This window comes from Hetaerina americana, unplaced genomic scaffold, assembly GCF_022747635.1.
Source record: "Hetaerina americana unplaced genomic scaffold, ioHetAmer1.1.p SCAF_14, whole genome shotgun sequence".
Lineage (NCBI taxonomy): Eukaryota > Metazoa > Arthropoda > Insecta > Odonata > Calopterygidae > Hetaerina > Hetaerina americana.
The window spans coordinates 1,546,372-1,571,498 of NW_027286514.1; the positions used below are offsets into that span (position 1 = coordinate 1,546,372).

At 37.1% G+C, this 25,127-nt stretch overlaps 2 protein-coding genes across 2 annotated transcripts; both read right to left on the reverse strand.

The window, feature by feature from the left end:
- Positions 1–791: 791 nt before the first annotated feature.
- On the reverse strand, positions 792–25,084 carry LOC139686292 (dynein light chain Tctex-type 5-like). The gene is made up of 5 exons (XM_071583435.1): positions 25,050–25,084; positions 12,278–12,403; positions 11,747–11,872; positions 7,531–7,724; positions 792–1,134 (listed from the first exon to the last, which is right to left on the reverse strand). Exons 2-5 carry the CDS (start codon positions 12,362–12,364, stop codon positions 969–971), a joined length of 573 nt encoding a protein of 190 aa, XP_071439536.1. The 5' UTR covers positions 12,365–12,403; positions 25,050–25,084; the 3' UTR covers positions 792–968.
- Positions 22,850–24,356, reverse strand: LOC139686420 (uncharacterized). Its single transcript, XM_071583610.1, has 4 exons — positions 23,981–24,356; positions 23,817–23,904; positions 23,503–23,733; positions 22,850–23,410 (listed from the first exon to the last, which is right to left on the reverse strand). Exons 1-4 carry the CDS (start codon positions 24,196–24,198, stop codon positions 23,294–23,296), a joined length of 654 nt encoding a protein of 217 aa, XP_071439711.1. The 5' UTR covers positions 24,199–24,356; the 3' UTR covers positions 22,850–23,293.
- Positions 25,085–25,127: the final 43 nt, after the last annotated feature.

The following is a 25,127-nucleotide window of genomic DNA, read 5'->3' on the forward strand; positions in this document are numbered from 1 at the left end:
AAATCTTTATCGATCATGGGAATAAATTAAACAAACGATACTTCTGAATTACCACTGACTTTATTTTTGGAAAAAAATTATTATTTATTTTATTTAAATAAATAATAATTTTTCACATTTATGAATTTTCACTAAAATTTCAATTTATGTTTATTTCACATTTAATGGGATCTTCTTATACTTTGGGATACCAATGTGTCATCCAGAATCATAAGAGCCCAGATTTAAGGTATAGTCAAATTACTAAATATTATATTCATGGAATTTTATAGACTATTTAATTTTCACAGAGATACTTTTTTGCCTTAGTTTGAGGATTGGTTATGTGAATAAAGCTAGGAAATAATCAATAATTTATTGCTTAGGTCTCAAGATATTTTGGAAGTTTGAAAATTAGGTACATATTTCTATTGTAATAGTAAAAATTTGTATTTTTGATATTCCAATAATCACCATTCTTTTGAATATAACATTATCCAAACAATGAAAATAGCAATCATAAAATTTGAAGTGCGTACTCTCAATATAAATAAATGCTGCCAATTTTTGATGAGATTTGAAGTAAATATCTGTTTTGCAAAGATTATGACTAATTGATACCTACATTCATTCAAAATAATTATGCTAAATGAATTAATACATTCAGTGAACATTCACCAGGGATATGGCCTAGGTAATTATCTAAGGTGGCAGATAAGGACACTGTTAGGTAATTTTTCCAGATTATGTATCCCATAATTTAAAATCTCAGCAATTAACTGCATTGTAAATAAAGTAAACTATTTCCTCCTTCAAAAATTTTGATTTTATTGCACCAATCGAATTAATTAAATTAATCACACATTTGGTCGTAGAACAAGCACTCGTACAATTTCTTTCTTCAATTCTTCAATTATACAAATTATTTTTCCTAATTGCATGCCTTATGATAACATTTACATCTTTCAAAGATTGAATCTCTCTTTCACCTATTCACAGTAGAGTCCATACACTGATGCAACAGCTCTAACATACATATTTTCAAATTGATAGGTAGCAAATGTGTCTCTTTCAGCATCCCATAAGAAACATGAATTGATATGGATTCCTTGCTGTAGTTTTTCCACAATATAAACTCTTGTCACAATTTTATATCTGAAAATGGAATTATATTAATGTATTGTATATTTTTATAAATGAATTAGCATTTTCATTTTGAGATTGAATATTTTAAATTCATATTGATAGCAATTTTTTTCCAATTTAAGGGAAATTTTAATCTCTCTTAATTTAGCTTAACTATAAACATAGATTTGAATACAATTGCTAGACCTAGGTTTCGACTTACAAAGTCAAAGTCACACCTGATGATGACTTTGTTAGTCAAAACCTAGGATGCGCATAATAAACCGTACGTGGAAGAACAAACTATTTCCTTTCCCAGTCTAGAGGGTGCTTCAAAAAGATGCCATTTGAGTTTATGAGGTGCTCCATGCTATGACACAACAATGCATATTTACGCCAAATTCTATCGCAGTTGCCTTGTTGCATGACGATTATTTCCACATAGTTGAGCCTGGAACCATCTTACATGAACAAGATGCTGTTTATATATTTATATGGTAACAGCAAATGTAATTGGAAAAAATAGTCATGAATTTCCAAAAAAAAATCATCTATTTATCAAATCCAGGAAAAGAAGTGTAAAGAATGAAACTTAGCCATTAAATTGCATTTAATAATGATATTCCTTCAATATACCCCATGGACTACATCCTTGACATAATGGAAGGGCTGATCCCTAGAGCTGCACTGGTGGGAGCAATGATAATTACTACTGGTAGGATCAGCCATATCAAATAGGTCAAAGTTCGGAGCCAGACGAAATATAGTCCACACTGTATCTGTTCCTCAGTGAGGTGGCTGCATAGGTATTTGACCCCAGTGGGGTGGACATTAAATGATGGCATCACGTTATTAACACCATAGAGGAAGGAAACAGGAAACCACCAATAATCCAAAGATTGTAATGATGAAAAAGAAAGTGAAAATGAGTCCTGGTAATAACAGGGCTTGGCCCAATCAGCCATGCATCAGCCAGCATGCCTGGCAGCGGGAGAGGCAAGGCTTCCGTGTCCATTGCAAAACACTTGCAATGCAACAAAACCATTGCAAAGCAAACCAGACTGAAGCGGAACAGAAGATGCAGAAAAATACCAAATTAGTTAGTAGACAAACTTGGAATGTTAGGATAAATTGAGAACAGGAAAATTACAGAATATAAAGTGAGAGATGAAAAGAGGAAATAAAGATATTTTAGGTCTATGCGAGATGAAATTGAAGGATAGTGAGGATGACTGGAGTGATAGTTCCAGAAAAATGTTAAGCAAGAAGATTGAATAAAAAGGAGAGGAGAAGCGTAGTCAACATAGAGCAAGCAATAAATAGAATATTACTAATAGAAGTAAAAGCAGAACCAACGAACTTGGTCAATGTCCAGGTGTACCTGCTGCCATGTAATCATAGGGAGGAAGAAGTTGATGGGGCATGTCATCAGTTAGGAGAAATAATAGGGTGTGCTCCAGAAGGGAAACATTTGATAGTGATGAGGGATTGGAATGCAATGGCAGGCAAAGAGAGAGATGGTGATGAGGTGGGGGATTATGGTTTACGTATGAGGAACGACCATGGAGAGAAAGCAGTTGAGTTCTGCAGGAGACAGGGTTAATCATCACCAAAACTGGGTTTAGAAACCACAAACGGCAGAGGTATACTTGGAAAATGCCAGGTGAATCAGAAAGGTACCAGTTAGATTATATTATGGTTAGGCACAGATTCAGGAAGTGTGATCAATTCACAGTTTCCCAGGAGTGGATGCAGACTCAGATCACAATTTAGTAGTTAAGAAGTGTAGCGTCCGATGCAATAAAATAAGGCAGGGGAGGAGTGTTAGGAAATGGAATGTAGAAGCATTAAGTGGACTGACAAGGAAGGATTAGGCAGCACTAAAAGTCATGAATGAGGGAAAGGAGCAGAATACTATCAAGTAAAAACGGTAATATATCAAAAACTGCAGAAGAAACTATAGGAACTGTTAATAGGAAAAGGATAACAAAATCATGGATCACGGGTGAGATGATTAGAAAGATAGATAAGAGGAGGAAATGGAAGAATGTAAATACAGAATTAGGTGGAAGGAAGTACGAGGGTCATCCGGAAAGTAGTACCCGTTCGTGAAATAAAGACACAAAAGTAAATATTAACAAACATAAAAAATTTTATTTGAAAGAGGATACTTTAAACTACTTCTCAACATAATCTCCAAGCAAATTAAGGCATTTGTCATAACGTGTGACAAGTTTCTGTATTCCTGCTGCATAGTCCTTCGCCGCCAGCTCATTGAGATACGCGAGGGACCCATCTTGCACAAATTTTTGCATAATGCAGATGGTGTTTAACAATTTCATGAACAATTGTTCGAGAAACATTGGGAAAATGCTCACAGATGTCATCAATTGTGACGCGCCGATCGTTCCTCACGAATTCGTCAACTGAGCTCACCAGTTGGTCTGTAATGACAGCCGGTCTCCCCGAACGCTCATCGTCGTGTGTGTTCCCCCTCCCCATGTTGAAGTTGCGACACCACCGCCGAACAGACGACTCGTCCATTACATTGTCTCCATACACCTCCTTTAATTGGCGATGAATATCACATGGGCGAACGTTTCTTGCATTGAGGAATTTAATCACTGCCCTCACTTCACAACTGGCGGCGTTCTCAATTTTTTTAAACATTGTAAACAATCACAGAAACAACACAGGCAATGCTAGTGTCACGCAACTTGGCTCAGAGAAGGCAGACAAGCCACTGAAGCTATCTGACCTCGTCCAGCGGCTACTCGCGTCGTCAGCACTTCATGCGGCACGAACGGGTACTACTTTCCGGATGACCCTTGTACAAAGAGTTAAATAATAACTATAGAGTTAGATATAGAAAGGGAATTGATGGAAATGAAATCAAATAAGGGGGTAGACAACATTCCTGCAGAACTACCAAAAGCTTTAGGAAAATGTGGGAGAAAGAGTCTTTATGGACTCATTCGTAGCATTTATGAGAGAGAAATCTAGCCAGAAGACTTTATGAGATCAGTGTTACTTCCTATTCCAGAAAAGGAAAAGGCTATTTCATGTGAAGACAACAGAACAATAAGCTTAATTTCGCCCGCAGCTAAAGTAGTTCTCAGGATCACCAACAAAAGGATGGAGAGCAGGGTAAAGAATTATTACTTAGCGGATTCCAATGAATTGCGGGAGATGCCGCAATAGTAACTTTAAATGGAGTCATCCGCTAAGTGTGCATTACAATGCAACAATTTCAGAGTGTAGAAATAATCCACCTTGATCAGAATTTAAACCCAAATCCCTCGAATCTCAGTCAAGGGAAATGATTTCTACACTCTGAAATTGTTACATTATAATGCACCCTTAGCGGATGACCCCATTAAAAGTTAGTGTTGCGGCATCTCCTGCAGTTTCTTGAAATTTGTCAAAGGTACAACACCATTGCCTTTAAAGTTGGCTTTAACCTTGTGGAATGTGGTGCTTCACACATGGCTATGAATGCCTGTAACATTGTATGCATAGTATTTTGTTACAGCATCATATTTCTTAAAAGCCCTCAAAATTTCAGAGTATAAGAGGATACCTTCATAGCTTAACTGGCTAAAGCAATCGGCCAGACATTGAGGGATCCGGCTTCAAATTCCGGTCAAGACAGATGATTTTTACACTCTGAAATTGTTACAATGTACTTAGAGGATGATCACTTTGGGTTCAGGAAGGGGAGGGGATGACATGATTCCACTGCAGTAATGATATCACTAATAGAGAGGAATATAGAATACAATTAGGATGTGCTTGCCCATTTCATAGATTTCAAAAATTATTTGATAGAGTGAATCGGGAAAATTAATGAATATATTGCAGAAAATACAAATAGATTGGAGGCATAATAGACTTGTCAGAAACCTGTACATGTCTCAGACTGCTCAGGTGTGAGTGGGGGATGGAGCGTCCAGATGGGCAGTGTTAGGAAGAGGAGCAAGGAGCAGTGTTAGGAAGGGAGGAAGGAAGTATACAGAGATGAAGAGGGGCTTGTAGGATGTTGGGTTGGGTTTTTTTTTGGAGAAACAAGAGAATTATTTGGTTGTTTGTGTGCATCCAAATCCTACCTTAACTTGTAGATTACCTTCCTTGAAGAGTTATACTCCACTGGAATGGTAAACTGTTACCGGCATTAAATGCCTGGGACTCAAAAGAAGAAAGATGTTCATTTATTCAAGGACAGTCAACAGAACACTGTGGTCCCAAAATTACAAAATTCTTCTTGGAAATAGTAAGCACAAGCTGCTGCCAATGCATTGAATTATTTGGGTCAGGAAGACAAACAATATTCTTTTTGGAGTCAATACCTACTGCCTCAAAAATTGGCTGCGTTGATGAACATTTCATTGCTCATTGAACTAATATTGGAAAGATAATTGATGCATTTACCTCCTATCATCTGGATTTTTTTATCTTTTAATTTTTTTCTGAAATAGCAAGGAATTCCGACAATTATCTTTTTAATCAGTGAAAGGTAAGCTGGAAAATCACCATGTGTCTTATAATTTTCATAGAGACCAAAGTGTTGGGGAGGAGTTTCTTGTTTATGTTTCAAATAAATAAATTTTGAATTTTATAAAACTGAATTACCAAAAATTGGGTAGGTGGAAGTAGTTATTGTGAAATCCTAGACCAATCTAATTCTTTTAACGATAATTAGTGAAAATTAAATATTTGCCCTCCATAGTACTTAAACTCAAAACTCCTAGAGAAATCAACAATATCTCATAAAAAGCAATAGCCATTTAATCTGCAAAGGTTTAAACTTAACCTATGCAATGACATTATGGAAGTTTTCAAAGAGATTTGTCTACTCATCCTAACAGTTTATGTCAGTTGATGATTTCAAGGATATGTATTTGTCAATAAACTATCCTATATGTTAATTTATGAGTAGTATCATTATAAAATTGCCTAAAAATGATTTGCTATTCTTAAATTGTTTAAAAGCATATAAAATGGCAGATGCTTTATTTTATAGAGTTGCTTAGCCACAATGTTGCCACCATTTTGCTTTTATCCAAATGTCAGGATTATCACTTTTTGATTGTAAAATATATATTATATGATAAAATATCTATAAAATATTAAAATTAAATTAATTGCAAACCAGGAGTGGAAAACACAATACATTGAAAGGAGATGCATTCTGCCCTACGGAGAAATGTATGACACATCATTTGGAGGGTATGTTTTATTTTAGCGTGATATATACTTTTTTACTTTTTGAAGTTAAGATTATACTTCAAATAACAAAAAAGCAGATGGCTTTTCCTCAACAAAATTTTGATATTTGTTGCCTTGTTTTAAATACATAGTGGTATTATTCAAGTATGCCCTTTTATGTGAAACAATATTCATTCATGGTTGAATGCCAAAAGAACCATACAAATGTTAATAGAAGTAAATAATAATATTATAAAGTGGTACAGCTGAAAGAATTGTAAAAATATAAGGACTTAAATGGAAAAATACGAGCAGGTGTAGAACAACAACAGTTTTTCATTGAGTGGAGAGCAACATCTTAAGAGGCTGTATCCAGATTACAAAAAGAAAAATTTAAGGATAAAATATCCTGAGTACACTATCATACATGATACATCACCTAAAAATGCAACTGTCCCCCACCATTCCTAGTACTTCATTTCATTTTCTATCTGCCCATTTTACCTTTTCCATCCTTCTCCAAAGCCACATTTTCAAAAGCATCCAATCTATGCCTATCATCCTGCTTCAATGACCATGTTTCCATCCAATACAAAACCACACTCCACATCAAAGTTTGATGGATACAGAGTATTTGGAATGGCAATGGAATTCTGAAGACTGATAGAGGGGAGGATGTTAGGTAAGCAAGGTGAAGGTAGAAAAAGGATAAGGATGCTGGACAGAATTAACAAAGATTTATGAAAAAATACTGGATAGTGCAAATGAAATTCATGAAATTTTTGCTGTAGTGTGGAGTGTCAGCTTTTGTTTTATTAAGTGAGGATAGAAAATGTTGGAGCATGGAGTATATGTTCATCCAAAACCTACCTTAAGTGGTAGACAACTGAATAATAATTAGAAACCGTATTTACTGATAATTTTGGGCTCAGATTTTCTTAATGAGTGATAATTAATAGTTAATTTTAGTTTTTAACCATTGCATTTAGACATTGAAGTTAGCCTGGGTTAATATTATCAGTTGGAATTCATATCTAAGTCTTTCCCTCTTGCTAAGACATCAAGGGATCCCAGTCAAGGCAAACGATTTTTACACTTTGGAATTTCTGCCTTTTTGGGACACCCTATTGTATATTGATATCCACAGAAGTAAAAGATTTATTTATGCCTTGATGAGAGGCAGATAACATTTAAAGTCCAACAAATTATGAGAACTCATACCTGTCAAATTCCATAGATCTCACTTGGGTCCGAATTTCTTCAGCCATTAGCCGACAAAGTTTTTTGCATACATCTGGGTCATATTTCTTCAACAATGATATTTCTCTTTCAAGAGTATCCTTAAGTACAGATGTAACTAAGTCTCGATTAAATGGATATTTTGAATCCAATCTATAAGAATTGAGATATCGAACCTTTCCGGAAGAAAAAACATTTTAAAATTAGTAGACTACAACGTTCTTAAACAGTTCTTCACATTAAAATGACAAAAAAAACTAGAAAAGAAGCACCATAAGGAATTTAGGCTGCGAGGTGAATAAATTGTAGAAACAATGTAACTCTAATACGTTTTGAAGAAAAATATATTTGTTTAGACAAAGCCATCATTATTTAACTAACAAAAAGCTTAGTGAAGGATAATATTTATTTCCCCGATGAATGTAAATGTGAGTCTTATAACATTAGTTTTTGAATGTATTTTGATCAATGTGCAAAACTTATCAAACAGGTTACATAACAACACATGGTGAGCATATTACCTTTTTACAGCACAAAAGAACAGCTATGGGTATAGTATTCTTACTCACAATTACTTTGCATGTATTCAATGAACATTGAAAATTCAGAAGAATATAGGGAGTAATTTCATTTTCAGTTTATTTGATGGATGAAGGAATCCAAAAGAATTAGTTCTATTTGAAAAATCTCTAATATTAGTTTATTACATGAAGGCATAAGATGGCTAACAATTGAAGACAATGTTACACTCTAAAACAATCAGCTACATTTTAGCAGTCAATCATAGACAATCATATACACAAGGCCAACCAGAATTCAAAAGTAAGCCAGCCTTCGTTTACAGGGATGTTACGAGGGTAGCACAAGGCCATGAGCACATCAGACACTAGCTAGTTGGAAGCTCAAGAATATCACATACTTTGAAGAAATCCTAGAAGCTAATTTTTCGTCCGGATCTTTTTTAGCAATCCACCAAAAGTGAGTACTCACCTTGTTTACTGCATTGGAAATATTGATCATATGAACCTCAGGTGAACATATATATTTTAAAATTTATATTGAACAATTCACCCAAAGCTTGCCCAAGCTCAATTGCAGAGTAAAAATATTATTTAAGAATGCTTTTTCTCTCAGTTTCTACATTTTTTTGAGTTCCTAAAAATTTCCTTCTCCGCCTCCCTGATCTATTAGTACCTCCTTCATCCATATTTTACAGATATTATTGTCTATTTCAATTGTAAGGATATTTAATACTTAAACTACAAATTGGTCCTTCTTGATTAATTGTATAATATACCAATCATGAGTTTCCACGCAAAGTCCTTTCTTGCCTTTGACTTACATCCACCATTTCCACCCTCTGACTTTTAGGCAAATTCAATTGTTCACATTGTTGCATTTTCCTCGTGGATTGCGAATTCAACTTCAAAAAATGATGACAACCACAATCAAGATGACCATCTCATCAAGGTTTAAATATGCTTGGGATGCCATTTTGAGAGGGTTTAAGATTTGATTCACAGAGAAGACGAGAATTCTAGCAGACATAATGAACAAGAGGAGATGAAATTATAAGGTCAGAAACTTGAATGAGAAACAATTCACTTGAAAGTATGTCCACAAATGTCTCAAATACTTAAATTGGTTCTCCTTAAATTCGCTCATCTACTTCCTGAAGGTTATAAATGGGAGGGTTCCATCCAGTTTGGTAATCCAAGTCAAGACTCACTTGACTTACTGCCTTCCTCACCCTCTATGGAACAGATTATTTAGCCCTAGTTTCCCGATTTTCAGGGATGGATTCATGCCAGATTTCTGAAGTTGGAAGGAGGGGTAACTGAAAAAAGGATTTGGAGCACTTCTCCCCTGCAATGGCAGAAGTCTTCTTAAAATTTCAATTTAACTCTGCAGAACCACGGAAAATCCAGTTATCAGAGCATAAATACATGTTTTGGTGAGACTCAGAACTTAATTCAATGTGAGAGGTAAAAAAATGTTGCTATAATACATCCACCCATTTTCAACCATGAACGTCTTTGCGACTTTGTCTCAGGCTGAGGTGTGTGCTATTCACGTAATGTGTAAAACATTATTTAGCCTTACAGGGAAAAAATCCATTATTTAAAAAATTATCCCTAACTTGAAGATTAATCGCATGAGATATTTCAACATGCATTTGAATTTTCCACTCGCACTTGACGGCTAAAATATAAGAATAGTTCACACCTAACTAAACTTCTTTTAAATCTACATGTTCGTATCCTTGCATGTATGCAGCCTGTTCTACGTTTTGTCACCCGTATCCTTACATATATGCAGTACACAAACCTTGCAAGCATGTTAAATTGTATGAATAACCTAAGATGGCATACCACAAACTAGTTACAAGAGCGAGGAGAGACCGCGAAGGTGTCCCAGAAACAAATACCCACCACAGAGCGGCTTCGTTTCCCCCCACCTTTGGACATCGTCGACCGCAGGAAAGCTATACACTGGCCAACGGCGAACCACAGCTCTTGGTTTCCCCCTTCTTTCCTTTCCTCTCCTTCCCCCGAGCCCTCCTGTTGCTTCCGAGTTTTATACTGGCCTCCCGCATGCCTAGCCCCCACAAGAATACTACCTCCCGGCAGGACACTTTAATCATCTGAGAGTTCTGGGTCACACAGATCAAGCACATATCACCAGGCAATAATTAACGCATTGGAAAATCTCAACAAACGACACCCATGAAAATTCCTCAATGATCACTCAGCAGGAACCGTAATGCATGCAGTGACTTTTGGTCCTATAAAACGCGCTACTGGAAATCTCCTACAAAAATCTGGAAAGCGAATATGGTTGCGAGAAGCTATCGTCGTGAAAATAGAATATCCCACTTAAAATACTACACGAACAATGCAAAACAGACAGTAACCCGTTTATCACGTCATGTTGGACTGCAATTAATTTCTAAAATGACTCATTAAGTCCGTCTATTTATTTAAATTTTCATCATAAACCTGAATCATCTTATTGATTCCATTTTTTTTACTTGGGCCTATGATTTAATCTCGACTACTAATGCAAAATAGTACAAGAATAAAAAAGTGAAATTGTGATATTTAATGTTATCTAATAGCCAAGAGGTTAATTATGAATATAATTTGAAACTCAGAAAATTGTCTATTGAATGTCAAATGAACTTTTGAGAATGGAAATAATTTGGCACCCAGCTAAATATTTTCATTGTATGATGCTCTTGAGAGACGTTTTTATATACGTCTATGTTGAACCGTATGTGAGTACCAATAATACTTTAGAAATTTCCATATAATAAATGATTCCTTTCAAAACCAAAGTAGCGTCTACTATTTATGATATGTACTTTTCCACATAGTCTACTTACCTCGGGTTTTTCTGATTTTAGTGGACCTTCTTGTGACATTAATAGTTAATTTACCGAAATTCGATGCAACTTTAAGAGACGTGTACTGAAAGTTCATTAACGTTGGTTTTGGTAAAGAGTAAATTTAAGTTCTTGCCTTCAGCAGAAGTTAGTTTTCAGATAAATTCACTGCTCCAAGGCTCACTGCGTTATTCCCCGTCTAACTTGAACAATCGATTCTCAAGCATTTGAGTGGTACCGGCTGACACGACGATACCCCTTGGTTTTCATAATCATCACTTCACGCAGACTCGTGCCTTTATTATGATTTAAAAACAGAGGTAGATAGGGAATATAATAAAAAATGCGGATTAACTATAGGGTTTTCATGAACTTTTTGGTGGTGTGAGAGTCTTCGACTTTCTAAGCTTGATTGCATATAACGTCAATTGTTTGTATCACGACCCCTGGCGTGGGACAAATAATCATTTATCACATGATCTATAAGTTATAAAAGATGAAAAATATATCCAATTCATTTGGAAACTTAAGCTTGTTTTGAAGTAGCATCCAAGTCGAACACATGTCATTCAACTTGGGAACGGGCTACACTGAAAAATCCAAATTCACAATCCAGTTAGATGATATGATAGCATCCAAAAACCTCTGCCAAAGCTTTAAATCTCCAGTTTAACCATCTTCCGAACATAAGCACTATATTTGGACTTTTTTCTTTATTAATATCTAGTATTTACTCTCAAACTGACAATACGAGTACAGAGAATGATGCAACGATTACGCACAGTTGACACTGCCTTCATCAATAGAGTTTACCTTTGGTGTTTGAGGTTCTCTTGAAAAGGAAAACGAACTTCCCCATATGGAAGTGTGCCTACTCAGCAAGTTAGACCTAAGAAGAGTTTGCGAAACAGTTAGCCTTCTCTTCTGATTGAGGAATGCCTGGAAAGAGGGAATCATTAGTGAGTATCTCAATTCTACTCTAGAATGAGGCCAATATCAGGCAGATTATAAATAATTATATTTTCTACAAACAAGGACATTCGCAAGATTAATTCTAATTTCAACTGCCTCAAAGAAGGGGGGCTTTCTGAATGATGACTGTAAGTTGAAATTGATCAAATAAAAGGCAGGGTAATACGAACTGTGTACACAGAACATTCCGTAATATAAAAACTGAAAAACTAAATTAATTAAATTTCCTAACTAAAATATTATATATATAACTATAATATCATGCGAGTGCTTGAGTGAATCATTATTTGAAAAAATTAAAAAATCTTGTGAAAATTAATCGAAAACATGAACAATTTTAAAAGCATTTAATAAAGTGAAATCTAAACGCACCTTGCTCTCCTTTCTTCCTTGAAGGGAAACGGCACTCGGTCTTTGCTGGCTACCCTTCCTCAGCCATAAAGTGTCACCTTCTTCCATTTTAACTTCTTAAATGAGCATACAGCATATTTTACTCCCCTATTTAATCAACAACGAAATATTTAATTACGTACAACTTGAGGTAAACGCCATTGGCATGCGATTTAGTTAAAATTAGGACTTAATGAATAGCTGATCGAAGCACTTTTCCACTTGATATTTTTTTTTGTTTTACGACCGGGTTTCGATGTATTACATCATCATCAGGTTACACCTGATAATGATGTAATACATCGAAATCCGGTCGTAAAATGAAAAAAATTATCAAGTGGAAAAGTGCATCGATCAGTTATTCATAATGTTCGACTTCCACCACATCACGCCTGAAGCTACCCAAAATTAGGACTATTGAGATATTTTTTTATCCTAGCCACGTCGCAGATAATTATCTGTTGATATATTATGGCTTTCATTATTTTTAATTCATTAAACCACCATTTTTTCTATCAGGAACACCTTTCTTATCATAGGATTCATCCGTTGAAGAAAATCCCGACGCCGCGTGAACGCTTCACCCAATTAAAACAGATTGTGTCAATATTACACCAATTGAAGTAAACAGGATTTCAGCCGTATCTTCGGCAGCTGTGAACCCAATTTTCGGTTCTCCAAGGGGGGAGTAATTTATTTCACGAGATATACAATGCATAACAAGTATGAAATATTCTAATGATCAATGGAAACGGTACTTCAAAAATACATGGAGAATTCAGATCCAAACTTTGACAATTCAGATCCAGGCATTTTTATTGCCAATTTTAAATCTTCTTACTTAACCTTTAAGATGATTTTCAAGTTGGAGATGCTATTCGAGAGGTAAGCTGAAGAAGATTTTTGGATTTTAATGGCTATCAGCCGACGTCTTATTTGCTTGAAACGTTAAGAGAGAAGTCAACTCTCTACTGCCATAACTATAATAATTATTACCCGTGATTTGCTGAGCAGGGTAGGCTGGTGGTCCAAAATTTTAAATTTCAACTGTCAAGTGGGTTGATTGCCACATCGAAGTCATTATTTCTCAAAATCCATACCGGCCAAAGGCGAAATTAAATTGAACAACAGACGGATTGCATCAGTATTATCCCTTCTCTCTTTCGATATATATATGACTCATTAACCCCCTTGTAAATAATTTTTCGGTTAGTTTTACCCAGGGTATTTTGAAATACTAGAACTTTGCAATCGCTACACATAAATTTGCTTCGAAAAGTCTACCTCATTATTTGAATTATCAAATCCTCTAATAATTAAAGTACCCGCAGAAACACCCGCATCATATTTTCCCGACAGTACGATGGCTCATACGATCCCATCGCTTATACGATGTTGCAGTAACCCACATTACACTGACAGAGCATGAGGAACTCCTACTACAATATTACAATACAGCACGGATTGGCCAAGCAAGTTTAACGTTATGAACAAAGCACATGGCTGAAATAATGCCTATATGAACGATTAAAAGAAAATGATACAAAAATAGGTATTCTAACAAGGTATAAAATACTAATTGATTTGAGGATCGAGATGGTGCGGTGGCTAATGTGCAGGCTTCCCACCGAGAGGGCCCAGGTTCAAGTCCTGGAGAATACGAATATTTTCAGTGGTATCCCGATCCCTACTTGAGGTGCGTTGTGGAGAGTACGTTGAGTGAGTACGACGTCCGTCGGATGGGACGTTAAACTGCGGACCCCTTGGCACCTTTTGACAAGAGTAGGCTGATGCCGACGCCGGGTTTCTCTCCACTTTTCCTCTCCCATCCACCCCTGATGGCGCATGTCCTTACCTTAAATGACCTTAGCTGTCGGTCGTTTCCCCTAAAACTACTACTAATTAATTCTTCCGGGCTAAAGACATTTCAGTGTATTCCGCAACGGAAGGACGATTATCAGCGTTCCTTTTACTCAATTAATTTTGTTTAAGGTTAAATTCACTTGATATTGCTTCATAGTAAGTACTACAAAAAATGAACCAACTCAAAGTAAGGCAACTAGGTGTACATTACCATTATCATTGAATTACCAAATAATGAAGCTTCAAAAAATGTACGCTTGATAACGGGCGATTTAGTAAAATTTTCAGATAGGAGCCAATGTTTTGGTCTGCCGAGAGACGAACTTTACCATTCAGTTGCACCCCCTATTCACAACTACCAACCGGTTAGCTTGATTGGCAGAAGTTACGGCTGGGATCAGTCACAAACCACTAAAATCCCCATAAAATGAATTCCAGAGCCTTTTTTTGAGAAATATAGTGTCGTGAGTAAAAGACGAGGAAGACAGCTGTCCTAAAATCTTCAATGATTTGACTTTGATAAGTCCTTTCCGAAATGTCCCTGAGGTTGATAGTGTGCCAGTTACTCGGGGCCTCGACCTCGACCGCAGATTTTACTCAGCACGCAATTCATTGGGTCTAAATTAAATGAAAGATTTCCGGATCCGAGCGTAAAGTCGTTTATCCGCCATACATTGACGCTCAATGACAAACGCATCACACTCATTGATGCTTGGGTGCATATGTTTGAAGGAGGAAGGCATCTTGAGTTTTAATCTGCACAAGAAAGGTATCTGGTGTTAGATACCATGTGGCAAATGCATGAGTTGGGAGATACGAGGACAGAAAAATAGCATCTGTTCTCTCTCTCTCTCCCTCTCTACGTACGCAAGCGGTGGCAGAAAAAAATCAATAAAGCGAGATGAAAGATGCAATGCAACCAGGAAGCTCAGTTACGCCCTCTAAGTAATCAATCAAGCATCAAATCCGCTTACGCCGCTTAGGGCAACGTTCATCTCTGGCAACAAGGAGAATTTTGGATACCACTAGAGCAGGGGATCAACGAATTTCTACTTATAATGTCCAGAAAGAACATGATTCCATTGTAATGATACGGCAACGCGATAAAGAGGAAGCAACTTTCTTATAGTAAATACTATTTTTTCGGTTGGGTATTGCATGATAATATTCCAGTACGAGGTAATAAAATGGTTTACTGGTTACAGTAATTACAGTTGACCCACTTGAATTACATATCAAAACATACATACCGTTAATCCTGAATTTTAATGATTATTAAGGGGTTCAAAGTTTTTTTCAAGTGCTATAGGTATTTCCTATTTTAAATAGCTACCTGTACACTAACAATATTTTATATTAAAAAATTGTTTAATTCTGATATAACAAATTTTCCTTCTTGAGAAATTAAAATATTCCCACCGAATGTTGTTCTTGCTCTCATTCTTCGTTGTGCGTTTTTATCAGTGGAATAGGAAAGTCTTAATCCGGAAGAAAACGGATTCAAGCGTGTTTTCAAAGCAGAATGTCTTACATTTTTACCACCGGGTCATAAATTACGAGGGTGGTCCCATAAGTACCTAGAGATGGCGGTAGTTGTTTGAAAAATATCATTGTACTAGAAATTATGCAATAAATAAAGCATATTTTTCAAGTTTGAAGACGCTACGTTGATTAGTATTTGTTTGGTAGCCATCAATGGTGAACGCTTTCAGTGAATTTGTGAAAATGGAGAAAATTGGTCATGATTATGTGATACAATACTTTTATTTTAAAGGCCTCCGCCCAACCAATATAAAAGCTGAACTGGATTCTACTCTGAGTGAGTCTGCTCCTTCGTTTACAGCAGTAAAATATTGGGTTGCAGAGTTTAAACGAGGTACAAGCTGTCAAGACGAGCATCGCATTGGTCGACCAAATGAGGTGGCGACTGCAGAAACTTAAAGAAAATCCACCAGTGATGTGATACTGGATGATCATCGACTGAAAGTGGGCAAGCTAGCAGGCATAGTAGGCATTTCAAAAAGTGCGGTACATCGCATATTAACTCGCGTCTCCTCGCACTCGGGCAAAACCAGCGTCGTGAAGATGTTTCAATTGAGTGTTTAGTAAGATTTCATACCAACGAAGCAGAATTTTTGCGCCGCCATTTCATAACCATGGATGAAACATAGGTTCATTAATTCACACTCGAGACAAAAGAACAATCAAAACAATGGATTCAAAAAGGAGAACCGGCTCCGAAGAAGGCGAAGACCGTTTCATCTCAATCAAGATCCAACGACACTTTTAATAGAAGCAGAGTCGGTAGTTTTAGTGGATTAGCAATGAACATCAATGATAACTTTGTGTTGCTTTCAGTAGGGGACATATTCTGCAACAGAAGTTGACAGATTAGATAATGAAGACAAGTAGGAGGGTTTATACATATATAGTATTATATACGCACCCGTATTCCATTTCATTTTTCTCAGTTTTCTCATATTTCCTCGCACAAAAGGAGTTATCTCATATTTTACTGAGAAAACCTTTCCGATATAACGATCACATTTCACCTGTTTAGTCACGATTAAGTCTCAATGAGAGGACATCGTTGTCAGAGACTTATTCCGATAGTGAGAAGGTTTTACGAAGCAAATTGAAACTCCATGAATATTGCTATACATCTTTAGTTCTATGAATGGGCAATATTAAAAAGTCAATTTAATAGCAACCTGGAAATTTGAAAATTCTGCAATTAAATATATTTAACGACCTTGGGTCCTGGAAATTTAATCATAAGGCGACTCAATCAGATCCAACGATGACTTTGTACGTCCAAACCCAAGTCTCTGAAGTACGTTTACATAGAAAATTACCAAGACATTTCACGTTCCGTACGATTTGATTCCCTTGCACTCATTCCTTCCGGGAATGAAGTAAGCATGAAATCAAAAGCAAAAATTGAAAAACAAAGATGAAAAAAATGAAAAGCAAATTAAATGAAAAAAGCGTAAATCGTGAAATAAACGACATCTCGTATGCATTCAATAATTCTAAAATCAAGCATGGCCGGTATCACTCTTGTATTCTTATTTGGCTAACAGATAAATGATAATTAGATTGCTTTGGTTAAAAATTAATATATTTCGATAGCTATATAATAGTATATAAAAATGAAATATATTTTGCCATGAGGACTCTTTTTTGGATGCAATCGCTTGGTGTGTACACCCAAAATTTGTGTCACAATCTTTAGGAATATAAGACATGAACTTCTAGACAATGACCAATTCGCACTATAATATTATCCCCCACTCGCTCTGAACAAGAAAAATGAAAACATTGATGTGTTAGCCATGCTGCCTTTTGCCTCCGAACATCCACCACACACTTACGGCCGTAAATACTAACAGAATGATCACACCGACACACGTGTGCTAGCTTAGCGGGGGAAGAGTGTTTGAATGGTCCCGACTTAGAATCCGGAAGTCTCCGAAAGCATGAACCCTAGCCGGAATAATACCGAATATTTATCGGAATCTGCTAGCAGCTTAGGAAAATTCCTGCGCTAAATGTACATTTAAGAATACTAACCGACCGACAGCTGACGATGTTTGCGCCCTAAGGGAGGCATGCGGGTAAATGGGTACAGTTTAGCACTTTAAGAGAAACCGGGAAGTGTGGTATGACTTTATTTAACACCCATTGGTTAGTTTTTGCCGATGGGCGAAAACTAGGGAAGTATTCACTCTTAATAAGGTGCACTCCAGCCGAGCACTGCTTTAGCTATAACAAATCAAAAAGTGAAAGCTGAAATTTTTTCTGGGGTACGCAGATGAGTAAAAAAGAAATATATGATGTTGTCTGTGGTTTAGAATGAATCGAAATAAGTTCTCATTTGTTCATGAAACTTTTATAATGCAGCTGAAGAAATCCCACGACCTTGCCGTGCCCTTCAAGGAAAATGATTTATTTGCGAGGATGCTCAAACTTTATAAGTTTAGGACTGCTTACACAATTTTTCAGTTATATAGAGCTCCACCGTTCATCTTAACGGCTGATATTTATTTCCATGCGGGAGTGAGGGTGGTGAGCGTTAAGACAAAATGCAGTTGTATTTTATTCAGAGTCTGCTCTAAATATTCTTACGGGCAGCGGGGGCGAATAACCTTCGGAGATCCGACGGAAATCGACCGGTCGCACGCGATCAATGTCTTGGGCACAATGCATTTAGCTGCTTTATGGGCTGGTTAACTTCAAGTCCAACTTCCAAGTTTATTTACACCTCCTAAAAACTTCGGATGGAGAAAGTAGGGCCACACACTCTTTTACTGTGCGCCACCAGCGCACAGTAAAACTAAGGACGGACACTTTTTCAATCTAGAAAATAACTAACGCGATGCATGGGTCGAAAATATGTTGCAAGTAATGATGAATACAATTCACGACATGTGTGATAAAATAAAATCGTTTACAATACGTATGACGAGGGGGCGAGATAAAAATGAAGGACGCGGACACGCGAGAACAAAGTTGGAAATCATTACCGTCACGCGATGCATGGAAAGCTGCCCCAAACACAGCGGAGATCGTCCGTCAAAAGTGAGGCATAGCAATAGACGGAGTGGAGACATTACAGCAGTGAGAATAAAAGAGGACGAAGAGCATGGAGGCGCATGGCATTAAGGCACCTTCGGATAATCAACCTTGCGACCTTGGTGGAATCAACACACCGCATTCCCGATACTCTAGAGGCATCATTTGCCTGTATCTAAGCAGTGTCATTAGGGGAGGAGACCGACAGCCGCGGAGATAATCGGCAACATTAGGGATAGATGGGTGATTTGGAAGAGTTAGGATTTTCAGGGAATGATGGAAGGTGCTACGAGCCATTTAGCAATAGACTTTAGGCCGAAAATTTCATTACTGCTGGAATGGACGTATTTTTCTTAATTCGACGTGATGGACATTTTTTCGAAATTTGGTTTAAAAATATCTCCGGTTCAATATAGTTTGCAAGTGAAAACAAATTCGTTGCACCAATTGAGTAAATAGGACAGGCTTAGCGGGGGGCATTAATATATTCTGAGCGCTCGCTACGCCGAGAACTACAGTCGGGAAAGAAAGGAGGGGGCGGGGGGGGGGGAGGAAAACGTGCGCAGGCGAGAGGATCTCACCGAAGTGGCTGCACGACACCGCCACCTCACTAACTCATTCCGAGTGACTGCTGCCCGTCCGAGTTTTTACTTCCTGCCCACCACAAGCGTGTAGAGGGGCCATTATTATATTTTCGCATGTGTTCCGGAAGTTAGAGCGCCGATTCTGACAGCTGTAAAATGTCGACGGAAAATCTCACAGATGCCATTCCCACAAGACTTGAGAAATGGTGGATGGGGATCGGACAACGAATAGAATTCTTTATCGCCACAGTAAATTTCGGAATCATGGGGGTTTTGTGTGTATGTGTGCGTGTGGTAACACGCGATCTCGAAAAAATTTTATTTCTTTCACTGCGGAACTTTCGAAAACAATAACGTGTGGTTCAAAGCGAGGCAGTAGTTGTCTTCCATAAAGGGACACTATGACCAAAATAATAACGCGTTAATGACCCAATTTAATCCAATAAAAATAAAAAGAGTCCACATCGATTAATATTACGCTAAAAAAAATTAAACTTTAGGATTGATTTCGGGAGCCGTCCTTGTCTACTAAAACTGCGACTGGGAAAAGAGGTGAACTGAAGTACACCGTGTATTGGATGTGAACGTATACTACGTATTAGGTTTCACGGTTGGGATAGAAATTCATTCGAATCATTGCCACGCTTCATACATTCCGTCAATGGTGTTGCTCTCTCTCTCTCTCTCCGGGAACGCCCCAGCATCCTGCGCACAGTGGCGTAGCAACAGGGTGGAACGGTAGCAGAAGGGGGGGGAGGTCACCACAGCTTCTCGTACGGGAGGGAAGCGCGGACCCGTGAAAGAACAGGAATAGCAGTGCCGGTGTAAATCTATATTCTGCCGCCTACTCCCTACACCTCACGTGATGCACGGCATAGTGTTCAGTCTATTTAACAAAAGCGCACGATGTTAACATCCCAAGGATGAGGACAAGGCACGAGCGCAAACACGGCAGACGGGCCCCGGGTAACGTTAGAAGTACATCCGTACTACGTGCATTTGAACAGACCACAGTATTTATCTCCGGGCAAAAATATCCAGGCAACTCCATGAGTCCGAGTAGAACGCTTAGAGGGACCCCCCCCCCCTTTTCACCCTTACACACACTCGTTGCAATTAATTGATGCGTCGGACAGAGAGCTTGCCAAACTCGAACTGACTGTATGAACTGCTAAAAACAAACTTCACATGCTTATTTCACGCTTATGATTTCAACTTGAGAGTGAATCTCACAATTGAATTTTAGATCGCCCGTGAAATGGGTTTAAACATTTCCCCGCGTTTAAAATAATGTGCGAAAAAATATACACGAATACTTTGCTGCGAAACATGGCAAAGTTTTCCAAAGTCTGAAGGACCTGCTTCTATCAGGTCTAATATTTCCCGGTACATGTACGAGACTGTACATGTACATGTACGTATTACGTGACTACTTCACACGAGTAGTAGTTTTTAGAGGAGGGTTTTTAAACCGACAGCTAAGGTCATTTGCGCCATTAGGGATGGATGGGAAAGGAGAAAGGGTGGAGAGAAACCCAGCGTCAGCATTAGCTTTCTCTTGACGAAAGGGGTCCGCATTTTAATGTCCCATCCGGCAGACGGCGTACTCCCTCAAAGTGCTCTCCACAAAGCGCCTCAAGGGTACCACTAAAAATATCTGCCGTCTCCAGGTTTCGAACCTGGAAGCCCTCTTAGTGGGGAGCCAGTAAGTTAGCCACCACACCATACCGATCCCCTTAATTCACACGACAATCGTACATTTTTTATTTTTAAAAATATGAAGCTAGGAATATACACGAAAACAAAATTGAATACGATCTCGTATTCCCTCGTTTAGACAATTATTTAAAAAGTATGTACATAACTAATTCAGGACATTAAAACATTTTTTTCATTTAACACTTTTTCCTAATCTCACAAATAATGAAGAATATCAGCTCGTATATTACATTTTAAATTAAACCTGAGATTTCCATAACAATCAGATTCCGTGCAAAGGTGATCATGCCAGATATAGGACCTAATATTCTAACACACTTATATTTCCTTGCGTGTCCATCAAAGTAGATTTCTCAACCGGACGGGCAAGTTTCCACCCGACGGATAAAATGTACACCAGACTGAGTTACGTTCGTCATAACTCTCGATAGGAAAGTAGGTCATACCCATTGCATGCAGGCTCCCTACATGCGTCTCTCCATGGGTAAATAATATTTTGCAATATGAGAAACAAAGAACCACTGATAAATCTAGTAACAAGTGATTTCTACAAGCTGTGCAAATGAATAAGAACCCTACTGCTGCGTCAGCTCTTACATTCAATTTCTAACATTACGTAATTCCTGGACCAAATATATCCACTTTATTTAATAAGATTAAAAACTCCAGGAAAAATCGCAACATTTGATGAGTATACGTCTTTCTAAGGATTTTTCATGTGGTGTAGCAGCTGTGCACTAGTTCACAAAGATCAAATAAGATAATATTTCACTGAAACTGATCTGCGAAACTGACAGATATGCTGTATAGCAATTTCAACATAGGCAATAATTTTGTTCCTCCTCCTATCTTTGCGTTTTCCGTCGATTCAGTTGGAAGCATTCTCTTCACCCATGGAATTATAAGTCACCCTTTCAAAATTCAACTTGTAATAGGATACTTCAGAGTATAACTGGTTAAAGCATCCGACCGGAAATCGAGGGCATCCGGGCTCGAGTCCTGGTCAGGTAATTTTTCGTTACCCGTGAAATTTCGGTATTTCGATTATCATCATCTGATGACTCCGATACAGTAACAGTCACGGCATCTACTGCAGCTCTTTGAATAAGTCGCCCTCAATTGATTTGCCAGTCCCATAAAGACCGGCAAGCAAAGAGATGAAGAAGCGAGTGCGCAGATATGAACTACTCCTGCAAGTGCCTCGACCCGCATTCCACAATTACAAGCGGAATTTTTAAAAAGAATTTCCCCTCCCCTCAACACATTCGAAAAAATAAATCCACCACAGCAACGTTTGGACGAACGATATATAATATTACTACAGGATTTGAAAAACCATGGAACCCAACAAATATTATCTTAAAGGAAAAAAATGCTCTCCAAGTTAAGATTACTTCGTTCAATGAATGAAGGCAATACCAAAGGCAAATTAATGAGTTACATCAGGGTAATGAGTGATACCTTCGATGAAAAAATTACCTAAAACATACAAATTAAGTAAATTGGTATCTTTGATGTAATATTTTGAATTTGGGGCAAATGTTTATCTTCATATTATGCTGACGCTAGCTGGACAACCAATACTAATGAGAATTTAATCTGAATAATTTTTCCCACAAGTGCAGTATTCTCCTAAAATGAATTCAGGCAAAGTTATTAAGAGGGTAGAGAGATTCACATTAGATACTAGGGTTCAAGAATTTCAGGCATGAAATACTAAGAAAATTGTGACATTTCAATACAACTATTACCATCAAGTATTGAAAATATAATCTTTAAAAATAAACAAAATTTCACAACAATAATTTATTGATCCAAGCAAGGATGAATATAAAAACCTAAGTGATTTTTAACTATTGCAAGGTTATAAAATAAAGCATATTTATACACCATAACTTCATGCAATCATTATTCTCTTCATTAACAACATTTTACTTAAAGCAATATTTAACACATCATATAACAATTCTAAATAAATATAGAATAATTTCTAATAAATATAATTCACAAGCAAATGTATAAAAATATAGCCATAATAAATTAATGTAAATACTATCACGAGAGCAAGAGTTTGATTTTACCCATCACATCAATAAATATGAAATAACACAAACAGTAGACATATACAACATGAATTCTAAAATTTACATTTTCACAGCTAAGTGATACATCCACAGTGTATAAATACAATCGCGCTATACCAATCATACTCGTAAAGGAATGCACAATAAGGTACACATGTAAAACGTTTATAAAATCACAACTTTAAACTCTCCACTTCTCTTTTTATATTCAGTCTAGCTTGTTGCTCGAATTTATCGCGGAACTCTCGGGTAGCAAAAATATTTGGTATCTGCAAGAATGTCTGCAAAACCTGAAGAAAGGAAAACCGTAATTTAAGATTTTAAAATTAACCCATGCGTGACACATTTCTCACATTTAACATTGGTGATGAATAATAAATACCTTGAGTCGTAAATTTGAGTACGATTTGTCCGGTAAGAAGGTGTACTCCTGTCTGACTTGTTGAACATACTCGTCATACATCGACGGTGGAGAACCGAGGACCACCATGTCTAAATCAAGGAAATAATGCTCATCCTCAATTCCATACGCTTCTTCCGTTTTATGCTCTTCCGTAATATGAGTGGCGGACGATTTTAACAAGTTTGTTACCGCCAAATGCATTGGACTACCCTAATGAGTAGAAATAATCTGATAACATATTGCGAGCTGAATACAAGTAACCAAGATATATTTTCAGCAAAAGGACATCTTACCTTGGGAATTCCGCCCTCTTTCGCAAATTTTTCAAACATGTGAATATTTCTTTCCTCGTTATCTACTGATTTAGGGTCATACTCGAAACTAAAAATGCCAGAAGTTATTATAATTATACTTTAAGAAAGATGCACACTCACAGATACTCTTACTCCGTACTTACTAATGAAAGAATAGAGCTAGTGCAACAGCGTCAGCATTATGCAAGTTAGATCTAATTGTTTCGAAGTGAAGAAATTTCTTCTCCAAATGGTCAATATTATGGTATGTCCTCATTTCGTCGTTGTACTTCCTCTTCATAAGAGTCCACCATTCCTCACTCACGGGATCCAACACATTTGAGGTAATATCTTTCCATACATCCTGAAGCACCACTGACATTCTGAATTCTAGTAAGCTTTTATGGCAATTCAAAGGCGTTCACTGAGCAGATATGAAAAATTTAATTGAAGTCGTCCAAGCAACGATATATCGATATAATGATTTACCGAATCATTGATCGAACTTGAGATGGATCAAACCTCGGAGGACGTGATAACACGCACAACGCAAGTGACTTTGCGAAAAAGGCCAGTTGAGCGCTGCAAGCATCAAGGCCATGTTCATAACATTTGATCATTCCGCCACGGATCAATCGGTCTGAGAAAATATTCGGATGGAAATGATTTCCACAAACTGTTATCTATTCCACGAACGAAGACTAACGGAATCTCATAATAAATATTTATGAAACGATATTCATCCCACAATAATTGAAGCGCCTAATACTACCAGAAAAGAACGATAGGAAAAGACAAATATGCCTTCAATGTTTTCAGAAAAACAGTGATAATTTCAAATTCTATTATCTTTACAGTTATCGAACGGAGTTAAGTGATAATAACGTTTCCATCAATCAAACAGATCATAAAAATCTGATTGACAATCGACGTTCAAGTATTTTATGTTATGGCCGTCACTTAACAGTAACAACAAATGCATAATGTACCATAAGCATACAAACAAACCATGATTTCAACTGCGGTTTTAATAGGATAGTATTAATAGGCACATATTGGTATGATTGACAACAACAAGCCGCTGATTTACGTTCATTATAAATTATTACGAATGGTTTCATAAAAATGATATTATTATAACTTAATTTTAAGAAGAAGTGAAGGGAAATTATATGGACCATGAAATAACATCATGCAAATAATTATTAATTGGCAAAGACCATGCAAACATACCTTTTCAAAATTCCTTGCCGTAACTCCAATTGAAAGCACTACATGAAAACACGACAACAAAAGACATCTGCATAACGC

Coding starts and splice junctions, on each gene's coding strand:
- LOC139686292 (XM_071583435.1), bottom strand. CDS start 12,364: ATGGAAGAAGGTGACACTTTATGGCTGAGGAAGGGTAGCCAGCAAAGA. Junction 7,725..11,746: donor GAGAACCTCAAACACCAAAG/GTAAACTCTATT, acceptor TCTTCCGGAAAG/GTTCGATATCTCAATTCTTA. Junction 1,135..7,530: donor AGATCTATGGAATTTGACAG/GTATGAGTTCTC, acceptor TTCCATTTTCAG/ATATAAAATTGTGACAAGAG.
- LOC139686420 (XM_071583610.1), bottom strand. CDS start 24,198: ATGTCAGTGGTGCTTCAGGATGTATGGAAAGATATTACCTCAAATGTG. Junction 23,905..23,980: donor CTAGCTCTATTCTTTCATTA/GTAAGTACGGAG, acceptor TGGCATTTTTAG/TTTCGAGTATGACCCTAAAT. Junction 23,734..23,816: donor AAGAGGGCGGAATTCCCAAG/GTAAGATGTCCT, acceptor TCTACTCATTAG/GGTAGTCCAATGCATTTGGC.